Here is a 23,939-nt window from a genome sequence, read left to right as displayed (position 1 = left end):
TAAACTGATGCTGGAAGTGCTGAGTCAGCACCTACGACAGGACAGGAAAAACATCTGAAGGAAAAAGGTTCCAGTTCTCAGCCTCAGAAACGCGGCTCAAACGGCCTTTGGTCATGAGAGTCTCTGATCTTCAAGAGGTATTTGGTGGCACATCAGCCAGGTGCCAAACCCCAGCCGGGAGGGAGGGGCAGATGGAGCACAGTGGTTAAATAAATAAATCAAAGGCAGCGCACCACGGAAAGAAAGAGGCTTGCAAGGGAGCAGCCTGGATGTGCTTGCTTCATGCACTTCAATGAGTCGGTTCTGGTGCAAGCATGCAGCCAACGAACAGGCGAGTGGCTCTGCAAAGCATCTTCCCAGCACCACAAAGAGGGAACAAACCCCACGCAGGAGAGACCAACACAGGCACTGGTGCAAAACAGAGACTTTAATTAAAACCACAATGTTGAAGGGGGTTAAGGGGGGGAATGCTCCGGCCCCAGGCGCTGCTGATGGCAGAGCTGTGGGAGAAGAGCTGAGCCCGAGAGCCCATGTTTACTGCTGGGAGCTGGACGGAGGCGAGCAGCCAAGTGCCACCTACAGAGATCCATCTCGCACGGTGCAAGACAAGAATGAGCTGCTCCAAGTCCACAAAGCCCCAGCAGAACAGAAGCACAGATTCAGGCAAGCAAGAGCCACCCGTGAGCCTCTTCCCACCTCCTTGGTGGATCCCAACCCAGGGACACCATCCCTGCAGAGCAGCTGCAGGGGAAGGAAGCATCTCCCCACCCTTTTTTGGTGCTGTATTTCATATTCTGGGTGTCCCTCCCACTACATAGGGAGTGGATGTCGACATTTCCACCCATCCTTTTACTTGGAAGCCCCGTTTCCGTAGGATTACTGGGAGAGATGTGTCCCCAGCCCTTGGGCAGGTTTGGGAAGCCACAGGCTTTAGCTCAGCCCTCACCAGCCAGATGCCATGCAGCCAGTTACAGCGTGGTGACACTTGCCAGAAGCCACACAGCAAGGAAAGGGGATGCAGAAGGAAGAGCCTGAGGTCTCCTCCACCAGAAGCAGGCTCCCAGCAAGCGCAGGGCTCCAGCCCTATTCCCACTTGTAAAGCCAAGATGACACACACATCTCGTTAACAATTTGAGATTAGAACAAGACTTGAGTCTTTCATTATTTAAAACGCACATCTATAGTTGGTTGAGGCAGCTCAGATCCGTGCCCTGTCCCACCCAGCTCAGGACAATGGCAGAAAGCTCTGCTTTAGCTCTGCAGCCACCTGCTCCTCGCTTCCTCTTATTTAGCAATGCATCAGCAAAAGGCCAGCAATCAGAGAAGGGACACAGCTGCCTCCAGCCCCAGCCAGAGCTCACCCCCTGCCAAACCCAGCCTGGGAACCCTAAGATCTCCCCTCCCCAGGTTTGTAGGCCACCTCAGCCAAGACATATGGACACAACAGCTCCAGATATTTCTGCCCTCTGAGCGATGCTGGTGCTGATCAGGACCACGGCTCCATTCATTCCCCTACCTCAAAGCTGCTGCTGGCACTGGAAGCATGGTCCTGCTGCCTAGGAAGCACCAGCAGGGAATGATAGAGGGAAGAGAGCTTTCTCCAGATAAAACCTGCTGTCCTGGGCTAATTATGCTTTTTGTTTCCAGCACAGGTACGTAAGTGCATGTTAAGCTGCATGCTTATCCCCACGCTGCCTTCGCTCCAGAGATGCCTCCCTAAAAGGGCAGAGGAACATGCTGCTTTATGGGGAAAGCCATTGCTATAAGGCTGTCGCTCTAATTTATGACCAAGCAGTAGCAACCATGGCCACCTCCTGCCATTGAGGCCAGCCCAGCCCCCGGGCAGCAAAGCACAGAGGAGGAGGAGGAGAGGAGAGCACAGAGGGCAGGTTGGACCCAGATGATCCCTACAAAGCAATGAATGTATGTGAACGTGTGATTCTTTGTGCCCATTAACTACAGAGGGGAGGGAGCCTGAGCAGGTACCACTCAGCAGTCCTTGCACAGCTGCTCCCACAGAGCCAGGGCTCTCAGCTCTAAAACCAGCTCAGACCTCACAGCCTCCTTGTTTCACACGAGAGGTGGTGCTGTGAAAGGAAGAGCCAGGTGCCCTTGCAGAAGAGATGGCAGGAGGGAGGTGGCTTTCCTTATTAGGGCTAAAGGAGAGGTGGTACCCTGGGCTCCCCGCAGTTCCCCTTTCCCATTTAAGAACCAAGCAGAGGTGCCCTGCTTACAGACACGTGCAGGCTCACACCTCACCCACTGCAATGGTTTCCAAACCAAACAGCAACAGGAAACTTCAACAAAATTCCAAAAGGGAAATTGCTGTTACCAGCGCATACACACGTGCCTTCCTCCCCTCCACACCCCCTTCCTCCTGGGAAGGAAAGCAGAGGGTTTTGCTGCCAGACAGCCCCTAGTGAACCCCCTTCACTCGCCCAGATCCACACGTGGCAGCAGAGCGGAGCACAGCCCCTCAGTCACTTGTGAAACATCCTCATGGCAGGAGGAGCTGCTCAGGTCCCGTCTCCCGTGCAAGGCCGAGTGCTCTGGGTCTGTGGTTGCCAATGAGGATGTGCAGGAATGGATGGGCTGTGGAACGGGTGAGGTGATGAGGAGGGGGTGAGGGGAGGAGGAAGAGTGCCACGCTACGCCTTCGCTGCTTCGGCTCCTCCCGCTGCCTCCTTAGGACGTCACAGGCTGGATGGGGAGCAGGCTGCCGAACTTAAAATGCTGGATCACAGGGAACTTCTCCAGGCACTGCAGGAGGGGAAACAAAGAGGGGTGAGTTCAGCAGATGTCCCCACTGCCTGCAGGCAGACAGAGCTGCGCCCGGCCCTGGGTGCGGGAGGCAGTGAGCTCAGGGCCGCTGGCTGAGCCGTGTGCTTGCGTGGGGATCAGTCCCACATCCCTCATCCCACATTCCCAGCAGGCTCTTCAGTCCAGTAACACCTCGTATCCCCATCTCCTTCCTTTTAGCCAGGCTCTTTTGCTTGCTGAAATTCAGGCCGGGAGCATGAGCAGAAGAGGCGTGTTTATGTCAGCAGCTTTCTCTCTCACCACCTTCTCATTGCTCTAGCTGCTCCCTTTGAAGAGCTTCACCCTACAAACCCTTTGAGAACTGCAGAAACCCACAGGGAAGAGGCTCTCCCTCTCCAGGACAGTGCCCACGCTCCAGCTCTGAGCACCATCCTGCAGCCACAAGGCACTGCCCACGCTGCATTGCAGATTCTCTGGCCCTCAATAAATGAGCACTAGCAATTTTGCTGCCACGGTTTAAGATGCGATCCTATCCCCAAAAATCCCTCACTCCTAGAATTCCCACTCCCATCAGAGAGTAACGATAGGAGCAAGGATCACAGATCAATCTCACACACCCCCAGCGAGGCAGCTCAGCTCACAGCTGCTTTCTCCAGCTAAGATGGGCTCTGTGCTGGAACAGGAACATCCCTGCTGCTCACCTCCCCACCATGGCAGGAAGACCAACAACTGCTGTCAATGACCACGTCCAAGTTTCCCAAAACTTGCCTGTCAGAGCTGCTCAGAGCTTCATTCTTTGAGTCATTACGGATTCAGACTGCCCAAAAACTCATGCAGAGCACGGAATGGATCCACACAAACCTCAGCAGCACGTGTGCATCAATTCAATAGCTACATCTACACTAATATCAGCCACATTACCCAGGGCTGTGCTGACCAGAAGGGCTGCAGACCTCCTCACTGTACTGCAATGGGAGCTACTCTTCTACATGGGACATCGTGTCCAGCAGAAGGAAGAAGCAAGTCCTGATACAAGTAATGCACATCACCTTCTAAGCTTCCCAAACACTTCCCAAAGGCTCCAAGCAGCCAGCATTTCCCAGCACAACCACTCCAGCAAGTCCTCAGAGGAAACAGCACAGGATAGCAGTGACGTGAAGCAATAATGCAGAGAAATGAATACTGGAGATGCCGATGGCTGAAAATGTCATCCCAACTGGTTCCAAGGAGTCCCATGGGAGACCTGACTGGTTTGGATTCCTGATGGAGAGACTTTACCACCAATGGGAAAGGCAAGAATCCTCCCCATTTAACACACCAATAGCACAAGGAGAGATGAGCAGAGAAACTTCTCTCTCTATCAGGGCTAGGATAATTTCTCTGGGTTATTAAAGGCTCCAGGAGACAGGACACTTCTGTGTCACCTACAGGTGAAACCGATGCAGCCAATACTAGCTTGACAGAGGGAACAAGCTTATTCCCTTCTTCCTGTCATCCCAATTGTGCCAAAGTCCTGGCTTGAGACTCAACTGGGGAGTAAATTCCTGCATCATATCCAACCTTTAAAGATGGAACTGGGACTAGATTAGTTACAATGGAAAGTATTTCCCATCTGACTGCGGTGGAGAAGGAAAGGTCAGGAGACTCAAAAGCAGGCTCAGGGGAAAAACATCAAGGCTGCTACTTTAACCAGACTCTATTCTGTCAACTTCTTCACTTGCCTTTGAAGGAGAGAATAAGAAAAGACCTTGCACTTCCAAGCTAACACTTCTGCACCCATTATATTTATATTATAGACACATTTGAGATTTCATAAGTACATGGAGCAGAAGATATGTTGCCTTAAATCTGCTCTCTGTCCACAGACCCTGTAACCAGCATCCCAGAGAGCATGGATCCAGGCAAGAGCACATGGATGTGCTTAAGCATTGTGTTGGTTGTTTAAAGCCATCCCATAGAGGGGACACAGAAGAGCCAAAGCATTCACACTGCATTTTAAACAAACCGGACCTGGGAACTGCTGCGCTTCTGCCAAGCAAGAGTGGTTTATGAGTGAGCATTTGATTTCTGCTGGTCTGCTCCAAGTGACTGAGCTTTTTGCCTTGCTGCCTCTGCACAAAAGCAGTCAGCACTGAGCACTTCCCAGTCACTGCCACACTGTTGGTTGGAGACTCCATCCTGGATTTCATCTGATCTAATTACAGTGTGCGAGCAGAGGGTGAAGATGCAGTAGGAAGAAGGGGGTGAGGAGAAAATCTTGCTCTCACATTAGCCAGCTTGACAAGAAAAAAAACACGTTATAAACCCAAACCTTCCCTCTTCCCTCCCTTCAAACCCAAGTACTGTCACAGATCTTCACTGAGCTCGAGGCAAACAGCTTTTGTGACAGTACGTGGGGCTGTTGGCTTACTTATCTTCTGCTAGCACTGACAGTGCCTAACTAGAGAAAGACAGCAAAGGTGAAGGCAACGCAGCTGGGAACATCCAGCAGACACTAATGCTGTGATTCTAAGGTGATGTCCACACTCACCCCTCCTCCCCAGCTGGGCAGGAACTGGCTGAGACAGCAGTGGGGTGGGAGGCTCCCCTAAGAAGATACCAGGAATCAGTGGGAACTCCCCAGTAAGTTTCTCCATCCAAGCGAATGTAGGCACCATGCAGTGCCAGGACAAAATACTGCTGCATGAGGACCATACTTAAGATCAGTCCTTTAAGATCTACTAATGTTCTTGGAGCAAGAAACTAAATTTGAAGTCACACAGCAGTTCAGTTCACTCAATGTCTTCCATACCTTATCCTAAATTTGTGCTGTTACTCTTCCCAGCAGCTTCCACATTCTCCCCCAACACAACCACATCTCTGGGTGTTTCTAGAAACCCACCAGCATCAGGTTCAGCATTTCCACAGAGAATGTAATCTGCCATTTAACATAAAAAGACTAACAACCATGGCCTCTCCCACGCCCTGACAGGTTCCCAGAGTTGTACTGTTCACAGACAGCCAGGTAAAACTGCCAGCACACAGTGACCCCAAAACACCAGTGAACATGCCCTTGCATTGTGGGCACGTCCCTGCCAAGCTCTAGAAGGAACCAACCAAGTGGTAACAGGGCACGTCGGGCACCCAACCAGCACAGGACAACATGGGGTGCCTGGGGGATACCCAGAGGAGAGAGAAGAACAAAGGCAGTGCTGTGGAGGAGGCAACAGCCCTTCAGCGGTGCTCTCAGGACTGGGGGCTCCCCCTGAGACCACTTTCTCTCACATCAGAGCCTCCAGTTCTGGGTTCCCAGGAACGCAGTGGTTCTGTGCTGGAGCTCTGAGCCGGGGCAGATCCAGAGGGGCAGCACAGAGGGACCCCTTGGGGGTCGACCCCCAGCCCTGCTCTCCTCCTGGAAGCTGGGAGGAAAGCTGAGCTGGGGGCGGAAGGAGCCAGCGGGCCTGGGAGTGACACCTCGCAGATTAGAGAGGTATGTGGCCTGGAACCTAAACACAGGATGTGAAGCACAGAGGAAGGGCTGGGGGAGGGAGCGCACCAAGTTCGGCACAGTTAACTCCTTTGTGCGCTAGAGCTGCCCACCCAGCCTTTGCCCCACGTCCCAGCAACAAACAGGAGCATGGTTGGCTTGAGCAGAGACCACAGGGTGCAGGAATAACTCCCTCAAGCCCTACCCAAGGGGACTGATGCACCTCCCACAGTGGGCAGCTGTGTAATCCATTGCTCAGGCAGGGCCAGCGCAGTGCTGGCCTTCCAAGCAAGAGATGCTGCTTCTCAGTCAGTTCCTGCACAAGGCCCCAATGGGGCAGCTTCTGTCCTGCTTCCCCAAGCTCAGGGTTAGCTTGAGCAGGAAGGAGATAAGGAACAGCCAAAATTGCCCTCAATCTCAATCAGGGTTTGCCAGGAAAGCCTGCAGAGCCCATGGAGAACCACCAAGCCCCACTGGAGGCTGTGCCTCACTTGTCTGGTGCACTATGTGGGCAGGACTCAAAGCCAACAGAGACAAGAAAGAGCCAACAGAGCAGAAGGCATTCAACCTGCTTTGGTGCTCCTGAAACATGGGATGGAGGTTTAAACCAGGTCTCCTGCAGCTGGGAAAACAGAAGTGTAGGAATCAGAAGGATGAGTGCATCAAAGCATTGGTCCTAACTTGGAGACCTGAGACTTGTACTATGGAACGACAAGAACTGGCAAAAGCCACATCTGAAAGAAGGGCTGTTTTGGGACTGGTTTGTGGCAAACATTATGCAGGCAGGAGCCTTCTTCTGGCCTCTGCCAGCAGTACCTTCTTCTGAGCCACATAGCAAGGAGCACAGCTGGCTGTGACAGGCCCCTGCACCAACAGGCACGAGGTGCAGGCAGCAAAAGGCTGATTTGCAGCAAAGCAGAGACAAGGACCTGTGTGGCCTTTGGGCAAGCATGAACCAGCCTCCCCTTACCCACCCGCAGTGCTCACCTCTGCCTTGTACATGCGGATGAGGCCCTGGTTGACCTTAGACCAGGAGGGTACGGCACTGATGTTCCAGAGCTGGTTGGAATGCTCAGCAAAGGGGCCCGTCTTCATCTGAAAGAGACCCGAGAGCAAGGCTGAGGAGCGGGGCCATGCAGGAGCTGTGCACCACTGGTGACTCACACTCACCAAGCTAACATTCCCACCAGCCCTGTGAGCCACACGCCAGCCACCCCACCATGCTGTTCCTCCTTCCCCCCCAGCTGCAGCCACAGTGCATGAAGCTCCATCTCCTCACCTCCCTGACAAAATTAAGCCTTTTCCTGCCACACTTCTCTAATCAAACCTTTCTATGCACACCTCCCTGTTAATGGCTGTGTTACAAAACCCCACATAAGTCCTATTCTCCCTCCAAGTAGAGCTTGGCTTAACGCTGTTCCAATTCTACCCAGAAACCTCCCTGTTCAGCACTGCTGGGCTTTCCAAGAAAATGACTCATTCCCCATTCAGATAATCAACAAGCAGCACAGACAACCACTGCTGCCTTCCCTGTATGCAGAGGGCAGTGCAGGTCAGCAGCAGCCCTGCGCCCACACCTGGGAGAGGAGGGGACCCACTGAAGCCCCACTCCAAACAAGCTCCAGAGCTGCAGCTTGCCTGCTTGCAGCCGCACACCTCAGGGTGTTTTTTTGTTTAAGCACTCTGGCGTTCCTCCTCCCAGGAAGAGGGGTGTGGAGGAGGAAGGACAAGGGAAAAGCTGCAATCAGGGATGGTTGCAGGCAGATTCCCTTGGTGGCTCTCTCTCTTCTTCTCCACGAACAAAAACAGACCCTCAGGGAGAGGAAGAAATATAACGCAGCCTCTCTGAGTGAGCGAAGTTCCCATGACATCAGAAACCACAAGGCCGAAGCTCACGCTAGAAAGGAGCATGGGGAGAGAGGAATCTCTTGGATGCTTGCTGTCAGCTCCAACAACCAACTCCTTCCCTCCATGCACACAGAGGCCTGGCATGAGGGTGGGAAAACAGCCTCCAAACACAGTGCTCTAAAAGGAAGTGAGGCTGCTCGATTCGCTTTGGGAAACTGCTGCTGCCCTTCTGCAAGGTCTGCATGGCATCAGCTGGCAGTAAAAAAAAAAAAAAAGAGGAGGAAAAAAAAAACAAAAAACATTACCTGGAGGACAACAAGCTTCAAACTGGCTGACCTCAGGCTGCAGCTGTTTTGCACAGACCTGTCCCCATTCCCCTCTATCACTCTCATGGGCAGAAGAATGAGTGATGAGCCACTGAGCCATCCCCGCTCCCCTCCGCTGTGCATGTTTCCCTTGCAGATACAAGATGAAACGTGCAGATAGACAAAGCACAACATCATTTGACAGAGCCAGCGTGCCATTAGGCAGGAGGATTTGGCACTGGCAGGCACCACAGTACAGGCTGCACGTGGCAGGGGAGCAGGGAGCATGCGCATGGCTGAGCCCCATGTGCTGGGCAGCTCGGTGGGCACAGAGCTTCCCCTGGTAAGGCTGATTTGCTGATATGCTTTTCGACGCCAAACCTTCCTCCAGCACTGCCATCCTTCGTATGGCACAGCTTGCAGCAGCCCTCACACGCGTGCTTTGCTTTCCTCCTCATTCCTGAGCTGCAGCAGACTATCAGGGGGCAGCCAGCTCAGCCAGCCGGCCCCGCGCTCCAGCCCTGCTGGCTCCATAAGCCCCTGGCACAGTTGTGACTGCAGCCCACTGGACCCTGTGTGCCCAGCAAGGGGAGGCATGGCTATTGTTTCAAAGTGGGGCGGAGGGGAGAAAGGGGATGAGGGAGAAAATGAGCTCATTCCACCCACAAAGGGAGAAGAGGGAGAGAAACAGAGCGAGCTGGGGGGAACGAGAGCGGCAGCGAGCGCGCTGCAGTCCCGCAGTGACCCCAGGGGAACGGAGTGAGTCAGAGCAGCCATATTGAGCAGGAAATTACTCACAGACGCTGCGTTCCTGCCTCTCAGTTCCCAAGAGAATCAGCCTTTTGTAAATGGTTCCTCTGTCAGTAACTGGGGGAGGGGGACGGCTGAAGCTGTGCTTTCCTGTCAGCTCCTTCCCTTCCAGCCGAAACCCGAGCCCTCCCTTCCCAAACCTCCAAATTTAGAAGCCAGATTGAAGATGAAATTCTTGCTGCCTGCCCTGGGCTCTTAAAGCAACACGGCCCCGGCCTCGCGCCTCCACACGTCTCCTGCAGGAAGGTGCCTGGGGAGGTGGCTGTTTCAGCAGGCTTTGGTTTCAGCAGGGTCAAGAGCTGGCAGCCTCTGCTCTGGTTTTGTCCCATGCTGTGCAAGGACAGCATCCACGCGGTTTTTGCAATCCTCAGAACCCTTCCTTGCATTCAGAGCACAGAAGCAGGCAGGATCCCACCGTGGCAGCAGCACTGCTGGCTCCATCACATGCTGGGATGGTTCCAAACCAACCTCACACCCTGGGGCATCTCCCTGCAGCCTGCCTCAGCAGAACAAGCTGACAGCAGGAGATAGCTCAAGCTCTAGCCACCTCCATAAGCCTCCTGTTCAAGGACCAAGCATTGAAAACACCCCTCAGGTTAGCCAACAACAGGTCAGCTTGCATAAAGCTTGCTACCATTCCATGTGCAGCAGGGTGGCACCGCAGGGCGGAGGCTTCAGCAGGTTCAAACTGGACATCACCTCCCTGTTACTTTAAGAGTCTGAGGTTTAAATATACACGTGGCAAACACCACCACGGCATACATTCATATCCCTGAAACGTCACCCAGAGGCTGAGAAAAAAATATCTGCTCAAGAGAATATTCTCTTGGTTGAAAGAAAACAACGTAGCCTGGTCACAGCTTGCTGAAACAAAACCTGTTTTCAGGTTAGTAAAACCTACCAGACTCACAAGGGGACTGCTGCAGTGTTTGCTATTTGCTCTACACCTTTACAGGAGAGCTGTTTTCAGATGAATAGCTCAGAAGGAAATCATGTCATTCATTTATTAAAATCATGAATCCCTTGTACCTTTTTCCCCCCGTTATTTTTGTTTTGTTGTTGATTTTGGAGAAAAAGCAGCACTCAGGGCTGCCCCAGCCCCCCCTAGTGGCAGGAACAAACTTTCTGGGCATCTGAAGGAGAAAAATCCCATTTTAAAAAGAAAAACCTTATTTAAAAACAAAACAAAATGAAAAAGAAACAAAACAGTGCTTGCATGAATATGGATTGCAAACACTACACGTCTGATGATTCAGCTTGTGGCAATCTCTGTGGCTCACACCAGAGAGGAAGCTTCCCTGCCACCAGGTGGCACTGAGGAACTCAATAGAAAAAACTCCACGATCCTGAGCAAGTGTGCAAAAGAGAAGTGAAATCACTTATTAAAAATGCCTACTGAAAAGGTACCGTTCTGCAGGCAAAAGCGGAGTGACCTGAAGCAGTCTGGTGCTGTGTATTTTAAACTGTTCACATTGCCTGTGCACTGCAGAACCCTCTGCACACGTGAAGAATTGTGTGCTCTGACATTTCTAACAGGCTAGTGCTCTGTCTGGATAGTACAGAGGAAGAAAACAAAACGCATCTTTGCTCCCACTTCCCATGAGGGTGAAGCAGGAGCGGATTTCCTGTCCTCAGCTCAGTCTCTTCACCATCCACAGCACAATTTAGCTCTGCACTGAAGGTGAAATCCTGCGAGCTGAACACTGACAAACCCCACTGGATTCAGCACGACTTGATGCTGCACCTCCTGGGGTTTGGGCCAAAGGCTCCTATGAAAATTTCCTACATGAAAGGCTGAGTTCACGCTCTGTAACCTCCCTTCTCATCTAATCACTAAATGAGAGAAGCAAGGAGGGGGAAAAGCAAACAGAACAAAGGGGCAGAACTGCACTCTCCTTCAAAATTAATCCCATCAACTCCTCCTTGCCATGGACAGGAAATCCCTTGCCACAACAGAGCACGTGGTTCTCACTGTCCCTGCCCAGACCATGCAGCAAGGTGGACAGTAAAAGCACGGCCAGCTGAGGGAAACCACAAACCCCTTCATTTAAGAACACTGCTGGTGGTTGGCAACACACTGAGTATCAGCAGCCCAAGGGCCCTACAGAATTTGAGCAGAAATGTGCTGCTGATAATGGTCCTGAGAACAGCTGGGCTAACCTCAGCACTCTCTCCCACTCTCTCCATTCACGTGTTTAATGGAGAATCTGCTCTGATCTGGAGAAGATGAAACTGCACAGAGGTATGGGAGTCTGCCCTAAGCAAAGGGAGGCCCAGGCAGTGCCCAAGGACTGGAGGGAAGGGAGGTTATCTTGGCAAGCCCAGCTGTTCTGCAGCTCCCACTTCATCTTTCTAGCACACTTGCTAGCACCAGTCTTCTCCATCCAAGTTCCCACTGCCTGATCCAAGGCTATTTGTTTGCTCTTGTTACAGCTCCCTTCAATAGCAATCCACAGCCCATCTCCCCTGATCACACTTTCCCCTCAATATTCCAGTTTGAACTCATTCAAGGAGAGCACCTCAGACACAACAGTGGTTCTTCTGCACAGCTCTGTTACAGCAAACAGAGGAGGAAGAGAAAAGCAGAGCCAGAGCTAACTGCCTAGTATGAGAAGAACTTTCCTGTGGAAAAATCCTCACCTCTGTAATGAAGAGGATGCACTCCAGGAACATGAAGTCCTTATGGTTTTCATTTACCACCTTCTCATCCACAAAGTGTCGAGGCTCTAGATTTGGATGGTCTGAAAAGAGTAAAAGACAACAGAAAGTAACCTGCATGACATCCCCTTCTGAGACCAAACTCAGTCAGGCTTTGTCCCATCCCTCTTTCACATGAGGTCTCTCCCACCAGAACTTTTCAGTAATCAGCACAGAGCCACTGCCTACCACCTCACCTCCACTGCCTTAGCAGTGAAACTGGTAAACTCCCCAGGGCAGAAAACATGTACTCTAGTGCCAAAACCAGAACTCCCTTCTCAAAAAGCTTGTAGTCATTGCAGGTGTACTGTAGATGGAAGCTTTCCACCTCCTGGTCTAAGCAACTAACTTTATTTGGAAACCTGAGAAAAAAATCCAAGCCCCAAGCAAACTCTGCTGCTGTATTACACACAAATCTGACACATTTGAATTTAAAAGTCAGTCTCAAGCCCCATTATCTCTGCAACCCAGACAGACAGGGCAGAGGGCAGGCTGGGACATGAGCAGATTTTCATTAGTACCTATCAGCTGGGAACTGCCCCATATGAAAGGTAGAAACTGGAAGTCATCCAAGCCCCAGACGCCCTGGCTGCCAGCAGGTTCCATCCTGTAGGTCTTCTGAAGTTTTCGCATCACTTCTAGGTACCTGAGACAAAAGAGAGGGAAGACTTCAGACAAGGCTGTCTTTTGGACTCCAGACACACAATCCAGATCTCTGCCTTCACACGGGAGATCCAAACAGACCATCCACTCTCGGAGGGCCCCACACTCACTTTTGAACCCAACAGAAAAGCATGGATCAGGTTTAACAGCTAAATAAGCACCAAAAGTTGGTCCTGGGAAAGAGCAAGTGGCCCAAGAAGGAAAAGGATGAGCTCCCAGAGCAAGGCCCACTTTGACTGCAATCAATGAACATTCAGGATCACCTCTCTTCAAACAAGTTTTCCAAACCTTTGTAACCAGGTGGAAAATTAAAGCTGGAAGTACTATTGAAGGAGATTGTTTTCATGCCAGAGATGCAAATTGCAATAGATCTCTGGACTCCACATGCCAAGTCTGGTGGTTTTATAGTGATAAAACTCCACCTCCTGGGCTGGAAACACATCTTGAGGAGCAGTGGAGGCCTGCCAGCTTCGCAGATTACTGTTTTAATGCCTGAAGAGATGTAACATCTGACCAGATATTTCTGACCATCACAGAACTTCATCCAAACACTCTTACAGTATCAATAACATTCCAGAAAGGCACACAGCCTCTAATAGATGATGTGCTATGCTCTATTAAAAAGCACATCTGCTTCCTAAATTTGTCTTCACTTTTTTCACTCTGCCCTTCTGTGTAGGCCAGCAAACCCTTCAGCACTCATGCTCTTTAGCTAGGCATAGAAGCCCTTGTTTTATGCAGCTAAAGGACCTCCTTATAGTTTCTCACTCCCAGGTGGGTGTGGATGAGTGGAAGGAAGAGGCCACAATCAGCCCAACCTACAGGAGTACGATGTATGGAACACATGGTAGTGTCTCACACATCTCAGACAGCTGGAAGGGGCTGTCTGGGATCTGCCCTCAAGCGGCCCAATGTTTCCAGCCCTTCTCCTTCTGGTATCTCACCTGTTAAATACTTTAAAGACAATGGCCATCTGGTCATCCACTCTGAGAACACCTATTTTGCAGAGGCAGCAGAGAAAGGCTGCAAACGCAGCTTCATGTCCTACAGTGAAAAGAAATGAGATGTGACACGGGTGTTTCTGGTCCTGAAGACAACCTTATGGCGAGTACAACAGCTCTTCAAAAATCAAAGCACTCACATTCCCACAGAGGAAGCCCCTGCCCACTGTCCCTGATGTGCTGCCTTATCCTGTTACAGGAGCTGACAATATTTCATCCCCACACAGCACCCACCCAAAGTATGCCTTCCAGATATTCATAAGGTGGTTATTAACTCTGAGAGAAAAGTTCTTGAGGAAATGCAGCTCCAAGTGGGGGTGCTGGGAGCAAGGCAGGGCCTTCCTGGGAGCTCGGCACAGCAGTGGGATGTGGAGCACTGCAGAGTCGCCTGCTCAGAGGATATGAGAGAACTTCACATCTGCAAGTAAACAGACTTCCTCCCACTTAAAAATATCTGTGTCGGAAGGATGCAGATCCCATGATGCTGGCAGGAACAGACCGTCCCAGAAGGTACTGGGATCTCTGGCTGACCCTCTGCAGCTTGGCCCTCCAGCTAACAGCAGGGAAAAGAAACAACCAGCAAAATCAGAGCAACGTCTTTTTGTGGAAGGGACCACAGAACCAGGATCAACAGCTCCATGTGGTAAAGAAATGCAGCTCCCAGTGTAGGAACAAAGTACATCCATATTCCAGTCACCCTCAGTCAGAACACTTGGGACACTTGATTGGGACACAGTGGAGGGGAGCAAAGGCTGAAATTCCTTCCCTGAGCTGACAAAACCCATGCGTGTGGGTCCCTTTCCAAAGACAACATCTCCCCCTGGTGCCAGTGAGCTGCAGCTTTCCTAGCAAGCACTGCTCAGCTTCCAGCTCTTCATCCTTTAACCCAAGTCCTCTTCCTCCTCCCCTCCCTGCCCAAATCTGAAGCCATCTTTCTTTGTACCCACAGCATCCTACTCTTCTGACCTTTGGTTAGCACACCCGTCTCAGCACACCTGTCCTCCAGACAGAGGAGCAAAGCATGCAGTAACCACATGCTTTCAAACCAAAGATTCTGCATTTAGGTCTAACTGAAGCCAGAGTGGTTACTCCAGCCTGCAATTCACTATCTTCCCAGGTACAAAATGCTTCAACATTCAGACTTTAAAGTCCTTCTCTACTCAGCAGTGTCACCTCCAAGGAGCACCAGACCCTGAGACACTTCCTGCTGTCTACAACCTTGCTCCCCTTACTTCCAATATAAGTAATTACATTTTATTCCTCTAAGTTGTCTGTTGTGGATCAGCTGTGCAATATTGCTGTATGCAGTAAAGCTACTCCTACAGTTCATCCCAGAATGGCCTGCACAGCTCGATTCATGTTTCCTCAGATGAGACATGTGAAGAGTGTCACAACCCACAACGAATGCTGGGTGAGGAAGAAAGTGTTTGTAGCAAACTGACCCAGAGAAAACTTGCTAGAACATATTTAAATACACCCAGCAGCAGGCTCCAGAGGGTCACTACCCAAAGGAGAGCAGTCTCAGCCACTGAGCATGCTCAAGTAATAAATACCTGTGCCATAATCAATGCGGGTAGAGTTCCCCACGGATTCTTTCAGGTACACGGCCACTTCTGGTGCAGCGCTGGCCAAATGTTTGGGGATCACTGTTGCCACCAAATTTTCTGCTTCCTGGAAGACACAAAAGACTCCCCCAGGTGAGTGTACATCTGTCACAGTCCCCATGGGCAAGACAATGCTCACACACTGATGCAGAGGGGGGATCTACAATAGTGCACTCTTACATATGTAAGAGCCAGCAATGACAGAGGAAAGTATTTGCCTATTCTAGAAGCAGAGAAATGGAATAACTCTGGGAGAGCTCATCCTAACACCCATCCAGGCCACATGTATCCTGCAGAGGGGGGGAAAAAAAAGAAAAAAAAATACATCAGCTCAGTTACCCACTGGTTCATCCACAGGACCAAAGCATTAACAGAGCAGCAGACCACCTGCAAAAGGACATTCCTGCTTGGACTCTGTGCCACCTCCAGAGCTTGGTGCAGGGCATGTAGTCTGAGTTGAAGAACATCAAGCAGTTTCACAACCCTCCTCTGATCTTCTCTGTCATCTGTTCGCTAATAGTTACAAAGCAAAGGTCTTCCTTGGGCTTGAAGGACCCCAAAAGCTGATTCAGGACTTGGAAAGTCATCAAAGAGCATTTACATGGACCATATGGTCTCATAAGAGGTGAAGACAGCAACAGATCAGGAGTAAGTGATATATATCAAGAGAAGGATCCTTCTCAGCTTATCTGCGCAACTCCTTTGTAGACTGCTCACTTGCCTCACAATGATGGAATCACTCTGTTATCCCTGCTAAACATGCTGCCCTTCTGTAGGAGCTGCATTTAACATTGTACATGAAAGACATACTCACCTGGTCTAGTTTGGCATACCAAGTCCTGAAGGCTTTGTTCCCAAAGCGAGAAGGTTGATCCACTGGTGGGGTTTCATCGATCCATCTGTCAAGGGTGTTCAGAAGAGCCACCAGCTTTTCAATTGGCTACAGAGAGAAGAAAAATGAGGGGTCATGGTCTGTCATGAAACAGAGCAATTCCTCAGGCCTCTGTCCTGGCTTGGAATTGTTGAGGCCTGCACTGCCCTCCTCAAGGGTGGAGGGCAGGAACAGGATGTGCCAACTTTCCCCAAAATGCAGAAAGGCCAAGCAATCCTCCCTCCCTCCTCAGATCAGCCCAGTACAAAGCCCAGCCTGAGGCAGTCTCTCCAGTCGCCCACACAGCCTTTCATCAGCTGCTACAGTACTATGCTCTAAAACCTCAGGGAGAAGAGCTAAAGCAAGCTCCTAGCTGTAGGACACACAGGGCTGAGTAGCAGGGAAGTGTCACACGATTCAGGGATCTCCAACAAAACTCAGTCTCTGCATCTTCAGGGTCCTGTGTGCCCAACACAGCACATACCATACAGCCACAGCACGTACCATACAGGTCTCGAAGGTAAACTTTCCTTCTCAAGGCCTCTAATCCTGTCCTGGAACATTTCAGGAGCCAGGATTTGCAGAGAGGATGTTTGCATTTGTACAGCACCCAGCACAACAGGGCCAAATCTCAATTCAGCATTCTTAAGAGTAACCACATTGCTTCAAACTTGCATCAGCCAGACTGCTAAGGCAGCTCCAACCCCATGATAGCCAGTGCACGTTACACCTTGCACAAGTGCATAGGCAAAATGCAGTCCATCATGAGGATGAAACAGCCTGGCTTGCCCCAACAGCCTCATCAGAGCAAGGATGAGAAGCTCTGGGTTCTAAGAAAAACATCTCAGTACAAAAACAATGCTGATGGGAAGGCAAAGACAACAGCAAGGAAAGAGAGCTGATTTCTTGCATCCAGTGCTAGAAGGAAAAAGTGAGGAACGTGTGTATGATTTAGGAGAGAGTGACTGGACAAGGCACACCAGCAGCCACAAAGGAAAAGCAGCGAGACCCAGAGAGCCACAGGCAACACAGTATGGTGTCTCAAGCACTGTAGGCCACTATTTTAGAAGCTTCAAGCAGTTTTATTAGGAGGCTCTGCTGACAACCCATGGAGCCTGCCAGAGGGTCTGGGATTCCCCTTGCCCAAATACAAGCAGTCAGTGAGCCATCAGATGCCACAGCAGCTGGCCAGGCCCTGGGCAATGTAGGCTCCTCTGTCTCGAGAGGAGATTCCTCCTTCAAGGGGACAAAGAGGACAGCAGAAACAGCGGCTGGTTTGACTTTGCTGGAGGCATCGACCGTGTGAAGCCGGCTGGTCTCCTGGGCTGTGGTTCAATTCTTCCTGCTGCCTGCCGGGAGGATGAAGAAAGAGCCGAGACCAGCAAGTTTCCAGCCCTTGAAGTGCTACTTGAAGGGGGTGGGGAGGAGACACAGCCACGGCCAAGCTGGACAGCAATCCCTGCTCCCTCTGAACCCAGGAGAAACAGCCTCACAGCAGCACAGTATCCCTCTGGCAGCACTCCTTGGGGCTCAGGACGTGGTGGGATCAGAGAGCAGGGATCAGGAAGGACAAGGATCCACTCGTTCCACAGGACTTCAGCACTTGGCTGATGAGCAAGGCGAGGGGCTGAGAGGAAGGGCAACACCTCACCTGAGCACACCAGGAACACAGAGCACCAAAGCACAAGTGTGCTGAGGGACAGAGGTCCTCTGGGGAGGCTGCATGCTTGTGCCAAGGATCTGCACAGACCAAGGCAGCACAGCCCTCTTTGCTTCAGCCCTATGCTGCCCAAAATGCTGCAGAAGCTCAGCACCTCCCCACTGCAGTGGGTCGGGTTTGGACTCAGCTCCATCCCTTCCTGGCTATTGCATTCCCCTCCAATTAAGCAACAGCATCCTCAGCACCGGGTTGCATTAAATAATTAAATCGTGCTGGTGATTTATCCGCCGGCACCAGCAGCTCATTACAAGCAGCTCCCGTATTTCAAACCCCTCTCAGCAAGCACTCGGAGCTGCCTGGATAAATGGTTGCTGAGGATGGGTTCCTTCCCCCTCCCCAGATCTGCCCGCAGGCCTCGGGGAGCACAGAGTCCAACCTCCCCTTCCCCACTCACTTGCTTTAAAAGGATTAAAAAGCACAGCCCCACTGAAGGCGGGTGAGCAGGACCCAGCTGCCGGCTCAGCCGTGCCAATAAATAATTAAAGAGATGCGGCTCGGTTTGGGCTCACGGCCCTTTGAAAAGGGGTTATTAAAAGCAGCAGCTCCCATTGTCCTGCAGAGGAAACTTGTGCAGCCGGGGCTGACCCCAGCAGGGGGAGGGAGGGGAGCAGCGGGGCTTACGGGAACACAACCATCAGCACCGCTGCAACCCTGTTTTGCCTGGCTGGGTTTTTAAGCTCTATTTTTGCTTTACCTTTCCAGTGATCAAAGCAAGGACAGCCACCGCGCCCCCCCTTGCTCTCTTTGCTCTTCCTGTTGTGCTGATTTCGCATCGCCTTGACCCTGAGCCTGCCGCCGGTCCCAAAGGAGAGCTGCAGAGCCTCGTGCAGAACAGAGACCTGCCAGCATCGCTCCCAGCAGGGGCAGGAGGAGGTGCTGCAGAGGCATCAGAGCAGCCAGGGCCACCCGCAAGGAGCAAACCTGATCCTGGGATCCTACCAGAGTGGGGAGCTGCTGAAATTAGGCCATTTGCTGCTTTCCTTTACAGAGCAGAGCAAGCCATGAGGCCAGCCAGCTTCCCCCAGTATTGCTGGGCAGTGGGCTGCTTAAAGGGAAGGTCTGCCCCTCGCACAGCCAGCATTAACCTCTCCCCTTGCTGCACTGCTGCTCTGAGCAAAACCAGCTCTGAAAGCCCACCGCAGGCTGCAGCCCAGCACCCGCTGCACAGATCCCATGTGAGAATTACTCCCTGCAGGAGAAGGCAGGTCACGGCCTGCTGATGTCACACAGCCCCTGCCAGATACAATGCCACAGTGCTACATAGCCACCCAATGTCTCCAGCAAAACTCCAGATCTCTCAGCAGAAGAGGAGCAAGCTCAGCCAATCTCAGAAGGGGCTCAGCCCCCAAAGGAGCAGGCTCTCACTCCAGCAGGCTGTTTGCTACCGACACACACCACTACAGAACCTATTAAGCTGTCCCTTTCAAAGCAGAACAGACCATGCTTGCAAAGCAATACAGTCAGTCGCAGAGGATACGCATTCAGCGGAAAGGATTCCAGGAGGTCACTGCCAAAGGAAGGCATCTCCAGCATTTGATCAGGGAGGAAGATGGGACAGCACAAAAGCACATCAGCAGCAGGTACGGGCAAAAGAGAAGAAAGCAGAGCAGAGATGCAAGCAGAGGCCACAAGGGGCTGAGCCTTTAAAAGCAAAGATAAGCAGTTTGATCTACAAACAAACCTGCATGAACAGGCAACCTCATCAACAAGGCGACCCAGGGGATGCTCCACCTGTGCCTCCAGTCACGGGTTATTGCTCTCCCCCACGAGAGGAGAATGGACATGTTCCCTGCCACATCCCCAGCAGCCAGGATCACATCTCTTGTTTATTGCCCATACTGGGGCTGTGGGTGGATCAATTCACTCCAAGAGGGACCCGTGCACAAACACAGCCTGACAGCCTCTCCGAGGGGGTGGAAGAAGAAGGAGTTTTTGTTCCTTCCTTTTGTACATTTTTAATGCTTTGTTTCCCTAGAACCGCTCTGTGAATGAGCAAGATTATGACAAAGGCAAAACTCAAAGGTGAAATACAAACAGTGGAAAGCAAGAGTGGCATTTGACGGCAAGTTCTACAGAATTAAAGGAACAAAGGCTGGACACAAAGCCTGTTAGAGAGGCATTCGTTATCCCTGATCCCCCCCATGAAGTACAAGCAAAGTTTCTCATTCACACATCGTTCCTTGAAGGGAAGGCTGGACTTTACATGCCCGTTCCAGACACAAATGGCTAGGTTAAAGATCGTTGTAGGCTGCCTTCCCACACAAGAATGAATCTATAAACGCACAGGCCCAGTCTGCTTTCCATTCCACCTAGATCTTCTCTAGCCAGACCGTTCCCAGCTGTCTTGCACAGCTGCGATAAGCTCAAACAGTAAAAAGATACCAAAGAATCTCCTCATTCCAACACAGAACAAGGGAGGAGAATTCAGCATGCAACATGGAAGCACATGCTCTGCAGATCACTGCAGCACCCATAGCGACCTCAGAACAGTCTACACGTGGCTGGGGGAAGGCAACAGCAGCAGGGAGGATGCCCTCCCTCCCTCCCTCCCTCCCCTCTGGCATCCCCACTGGCTCCAAAACACTATGCCATGTCCCTGACAAGGACATTAGAACCGGCCCAGCACCACATAGATGAGGTCACACAGAGAGGCAGTGGGAGAAGCAGGAGCAGTACAGACTTCTCTGCCTTTTGGCTGCAGCCAGGAGGGAATATCACATCTACAAAACAACCCTGGTTGAAGCCAGACTGTAAAATCAGGGCCAAAGCACATCCCTTCTGAAGCTTCCTTTCCATCACCAGTTTCTGTCCATCTGTAGCTCACTCCATTTCCTACCAGCAAGCACACAGTGCCTCTGCACCAGGCTGACATTTACATCCCCAAACACAGCCCAACTATATTTATTCTCCCAGATAAGTTGTCAGCTCATCCCTTGCTTGGGAGATAATTACTGTAGAGACCAAAATAAAAAAATAAATCAAAAGCAGCAAAAAAAGGAGAAACAAGCAGATCTAAACTCCCCTCCTACCTCTGAAACGTTGTATTCACAGGTCAGTTTCCTGCCCTTGACACCTTCGTTCAGGGTGAGGATGAAGCCCATGTAATCTGCGTATGCCTGCAAACACATCCAAAAGAGCAAGGTGTCAGTGAGTACCCACAGTCTGTTTGAATAAGCACTGCAGCATGATCGTGCTCCTGGACACCAAGGGAACCCTTCCCAGAACACAGCACTGCTTTCTTGGAGACAGCCAGGGCACAGGGCTTGCTGTGAGGTTATTGCTATTTCTGGCAGACCTTGAAGGCAGATGGTGATTGCACCAACAACCCTGCATTGCTGAAAAAATTATGGAGAGAAGAATTCTAGGGAAGCTCACACCGCCCTGAAATCCTTCTCTCAGCTCCCTGCCTCTTATCAGGTCAAATTCGCACTCCCTGGCTCTGCAGAATCTCTGTGGTGTCCAGACAACCCGTTCCACACTGCTTCTCCCAGACCTGTCATTATCTCCTCTTCTCTCCTTCTGTTCTCCTGCATACGTGCGTGATGGAGAAGTGGGAGACAGCCCAAATTCCTCACCGCTGTGCTGCTTTTGAAATATCATATGCAGAACAGCTCAGTAGCTCTAAGTCTGTGGAATGGTTAGAGTAGCACACTGCCAAATCTTGCTCCTTGGGACCCTGTCACACAGAAATCCAGAGAGGAGCAAGTCCTCAATCCCAGAAGATTTAATAAAGGAAACTGCAATCCCCAAGTTTGCTAGAGAGCTGGTTACAGTAAGGTGCTCATAAGACATTAAGCAAGAGTTTGTTCCTAAACAGCAGAACGAACAGGAGAAACAAGTCTGGGCCATCACTGCCATCTCTTAAAGGCAGAGAACAGAGAATCTGCCTGTTCCACCAGCCCCACAGACACTATAAACAAAAATTACCCAGTAAATTGAAGGCTTTGGCTCTAGAGCCCTTTCCAGTACAGCACGGTGGGAAGGCACCAGGAATCAACTCACTCTGATGTCGTAAGAGGGCCAGACAGCCAGATCACATTCAAGCTGAATTCAAACAGCGCTGGGTAAAGCTAGTACATCACAGCATACAGGTTATGTGGGGTGAAACAGTTACCACTTGGCATGCCGGCAGGGAGCAATAATAATTCTTACACCTCTCTTATCTCCTTCAACTTTTGGGCTCTCCGGGCTCCTTTGTCTGAGCATTTGACACCTCACTGCCAAGTCATTTTCCTACAAACAGGCAGCGACTCCTGCTTTAACACACATCAATTAATTTCCCATGGCTTGCCCAAACCTGCTGCACACCTAGAGGCAGTTACCAGTCCAGACTCAGCTGCCACTGTAACATAATAAGCACTTACCAGTTTTCCCTGAACCCACAGACATACCTGAGAGCGCTTCCACTTGCCCATGTCAGAAACCATATTTATCTCCTTCCTGGGGATCATGAAGTTCTGTTGGAGAGGAGGAGCCATCTCCTCTGAATTGCCTGGGAGGTGCAAGAAAGAGGTGAAACAGAGGCAGTGGGGGAGCAGCAGTCCTCTAACCTTCCTCTCATAGAAAGCAACATTAATGTCCCAGGAGACTGAAAGCAAACAAATCTATCTCTGCCCATGCCTTTATCTCACCGAGTCCTGCTCGCCAAGCAGTATCCTCTCAAGGATACTGAAGCTTGAGGGCTTCAGAAGGTTGCATTACGTTCGCTGTCTCTACTGAAGATGAGTTCCCCAGTCAGAGAGAGAAGCATACAGGAGCCAGCAGTGATAGCATCCAGCTAGTTTCACTATTTCTAGGGTGAACAAGCCTCGGGTCATGCTCAAGCACTAAGCTTTCCTGACAAACCACCTGTTCTCAGGGTGCTCTCCCTGAGCTGCATTCCCCTAAGAAGTACAATTCCTGCAGACAACACAAGAGCAATTCAGTAGATGGCAGCCCAGAGCAGCGCTCCCCATTCCAGAAGCACTGAGGATGCTGGCTCGCAGCACCTTAAAGATCAACACTACAAAGATCATTTGGAGGCAGTTTGCAGTCTTCTCTGTAAGCATGACTTCTACCATAGAATCAGTGACTATCCCAGTTGGAAAGGACCCACGAGGATCACCGAGTCCAACTCCTGCCTCCACACAGCAGCACGAGGCAGCAGAGCAGACGACTGTTAAAGAAACCAAGGGCTCATGCAAATTCATGAATTCTATCAGGGCCAACCTGCTCACCACATGAACCCCAGAACACCTGCAGGCCTCTGCCTGCTCAGCACCTGGAGAAGCACCTCAGCGACCACACAGCGCAGTGCTCCACGGCACACATTGGAACTCCTTGAAATGTCATTATAGGCTGCATTTCCAGAAAAATACCACCCAAGAGCAAAGGCAGCCCTACCCCTGTGTATGCAGAGCAGGGAAAAGGGAACCCAAAGTCCTGGGAAACAGGGAGGATCTGCTATCACAAAAGTTTGGGAAATCATTGAGGACGGAACTTCTGCATGCTGCGAGCTCTCTGTCTGAGGACCGATGTCAGCTCCTCGCCTGTCCCACCTGCCCGCGAATTCTGCTTAAGAGAATGAGATTGAGGAACCACGCAGGAAGGCTGAAGGGGAAGCGTGGCTCCGCTCCTCCAAAAACCCAGCCGACAACTGAGAGCCACCGCTTCGGAGCCCCTTTTCAGAGCAGCGTCCGACACGAGCACGGCGGATTCCTCCGGGCCGAGGAGCCCCGGCTCGTACCGCCCGGCCCGCCCCGCGCTGCCGGCCCACGCTCGGCTCGGTCCGCCCCGCTCCCCGCAGACACCGCTCCGCTGCGGACACGCTGTAGGGGTCCCGCTGCCGCGAGATGAACCCCGATCTCCCGCCAGCCCTCGGGGCACCGCAGCCCCCGGCCCTGCCCTCACCTGCCGGCCGCTCGCTCTCTGCCATCTTCCCGGAGGCCGCTGCCGCCGCTCTCACCCCTCAACTCTCACCTCTCACCCCGGACGCCGAGGCTGCCGGCGGCCATCTTTGAGCCGGGCACGCGCAGCCCGGCTGGCCGGCCGTCTGGCTGGCTGACCGACAGACCTCCCTCCCGACCGCCAGTTGTGCCGTTGCCTACTCAGAGGGTGTAGAGGCAGCCGTGTTCGAACGAGGCGCCTCGCCAAAGCACCGAGAGGGTAGCCGGCAACAGGAGAGCCGCCTCGCCACTCCGCCTGCGCTCGCTCTC

General features: G+C 51.7%; 1 protein-coding gene across 1 annotated transcript; it reads right to left on the bottom strand.

Annotated features, from left to right (window-relative positions):
• Positions 1–409: 409 nt before the first annotated feature.
• On the bottom strand, positions 410–23,901 carry PTPA (protein phosphatase 2 phosphatase activator). The gene is made up of 10 exons (XM_048966001.1): positions 23,635–23,901; positions 22,137–22,237; positions 20,775–20,861; positions 15,969–16,094; positions 15,104–15,221; positions 13,494–13,593; positions 12,408–12,532; positions 11,830–11,930; positions 7,214–7,321; positions 410–2,760 (listed from the first exon to the last, which is right to left on the bottom strand). Exons 1-10 carry the CDS (start codon positions 23,657–23,659, stop codon positions 2,686–2,688), a joined length of 966 nt encoding a protein of 321 aa, XP_048821958.1. The 5' UTR covers positions 23,660–23,901; the 3' UTR covers positions 410–2,685.
• Between the last annotated feature and the right edge of the window lie 38 nt (positions 23,902–23,939).

This window comes from Lagopus muta, chromosome 19 (genome assembly GCF_023343835.1).
Source record: "Lagopus muta isolate bLagMut1 chromosome 19, bLagMut1 primary, whole genome shotgun sequence".
Classification (NCBI taxonomy): domain Eukaryota; kingdom Metazoa; phylum Chordata; class Aves; order Galliformes; family Phasianidae; genus Lagopus; species Lagopus muta.
This window is presented reverse-complemented; position numbering and strand designations above follow the sequence as displayed.

What these genes read in the sequence shown, in the direction of transcription:
- PTPA (XM_048966001.1), bottom strand. Translation starts at nt 23,659, where the DNA reads ATGGCAGAGAGCGAGCGGCCGGCAG. An exon ending in GGTATGCCAAACTAGACCAG is followed by an intron (nt 15,222 to 15,968) that starts GTGAGTATGTCT and finishes TGTGTCTTCCAG; the next exon opens with GAAGCAGAAAATTTGGTGGC. An exon ending in GGGCAGTTCCCAGCTGATAG is followed by an intron (nt 11,931 to 12,407) that starts GTACTAATGAAA and finishes TACTCTTTTCAG; the next exon opens with ACCATCCAAATCTAGAGCCT.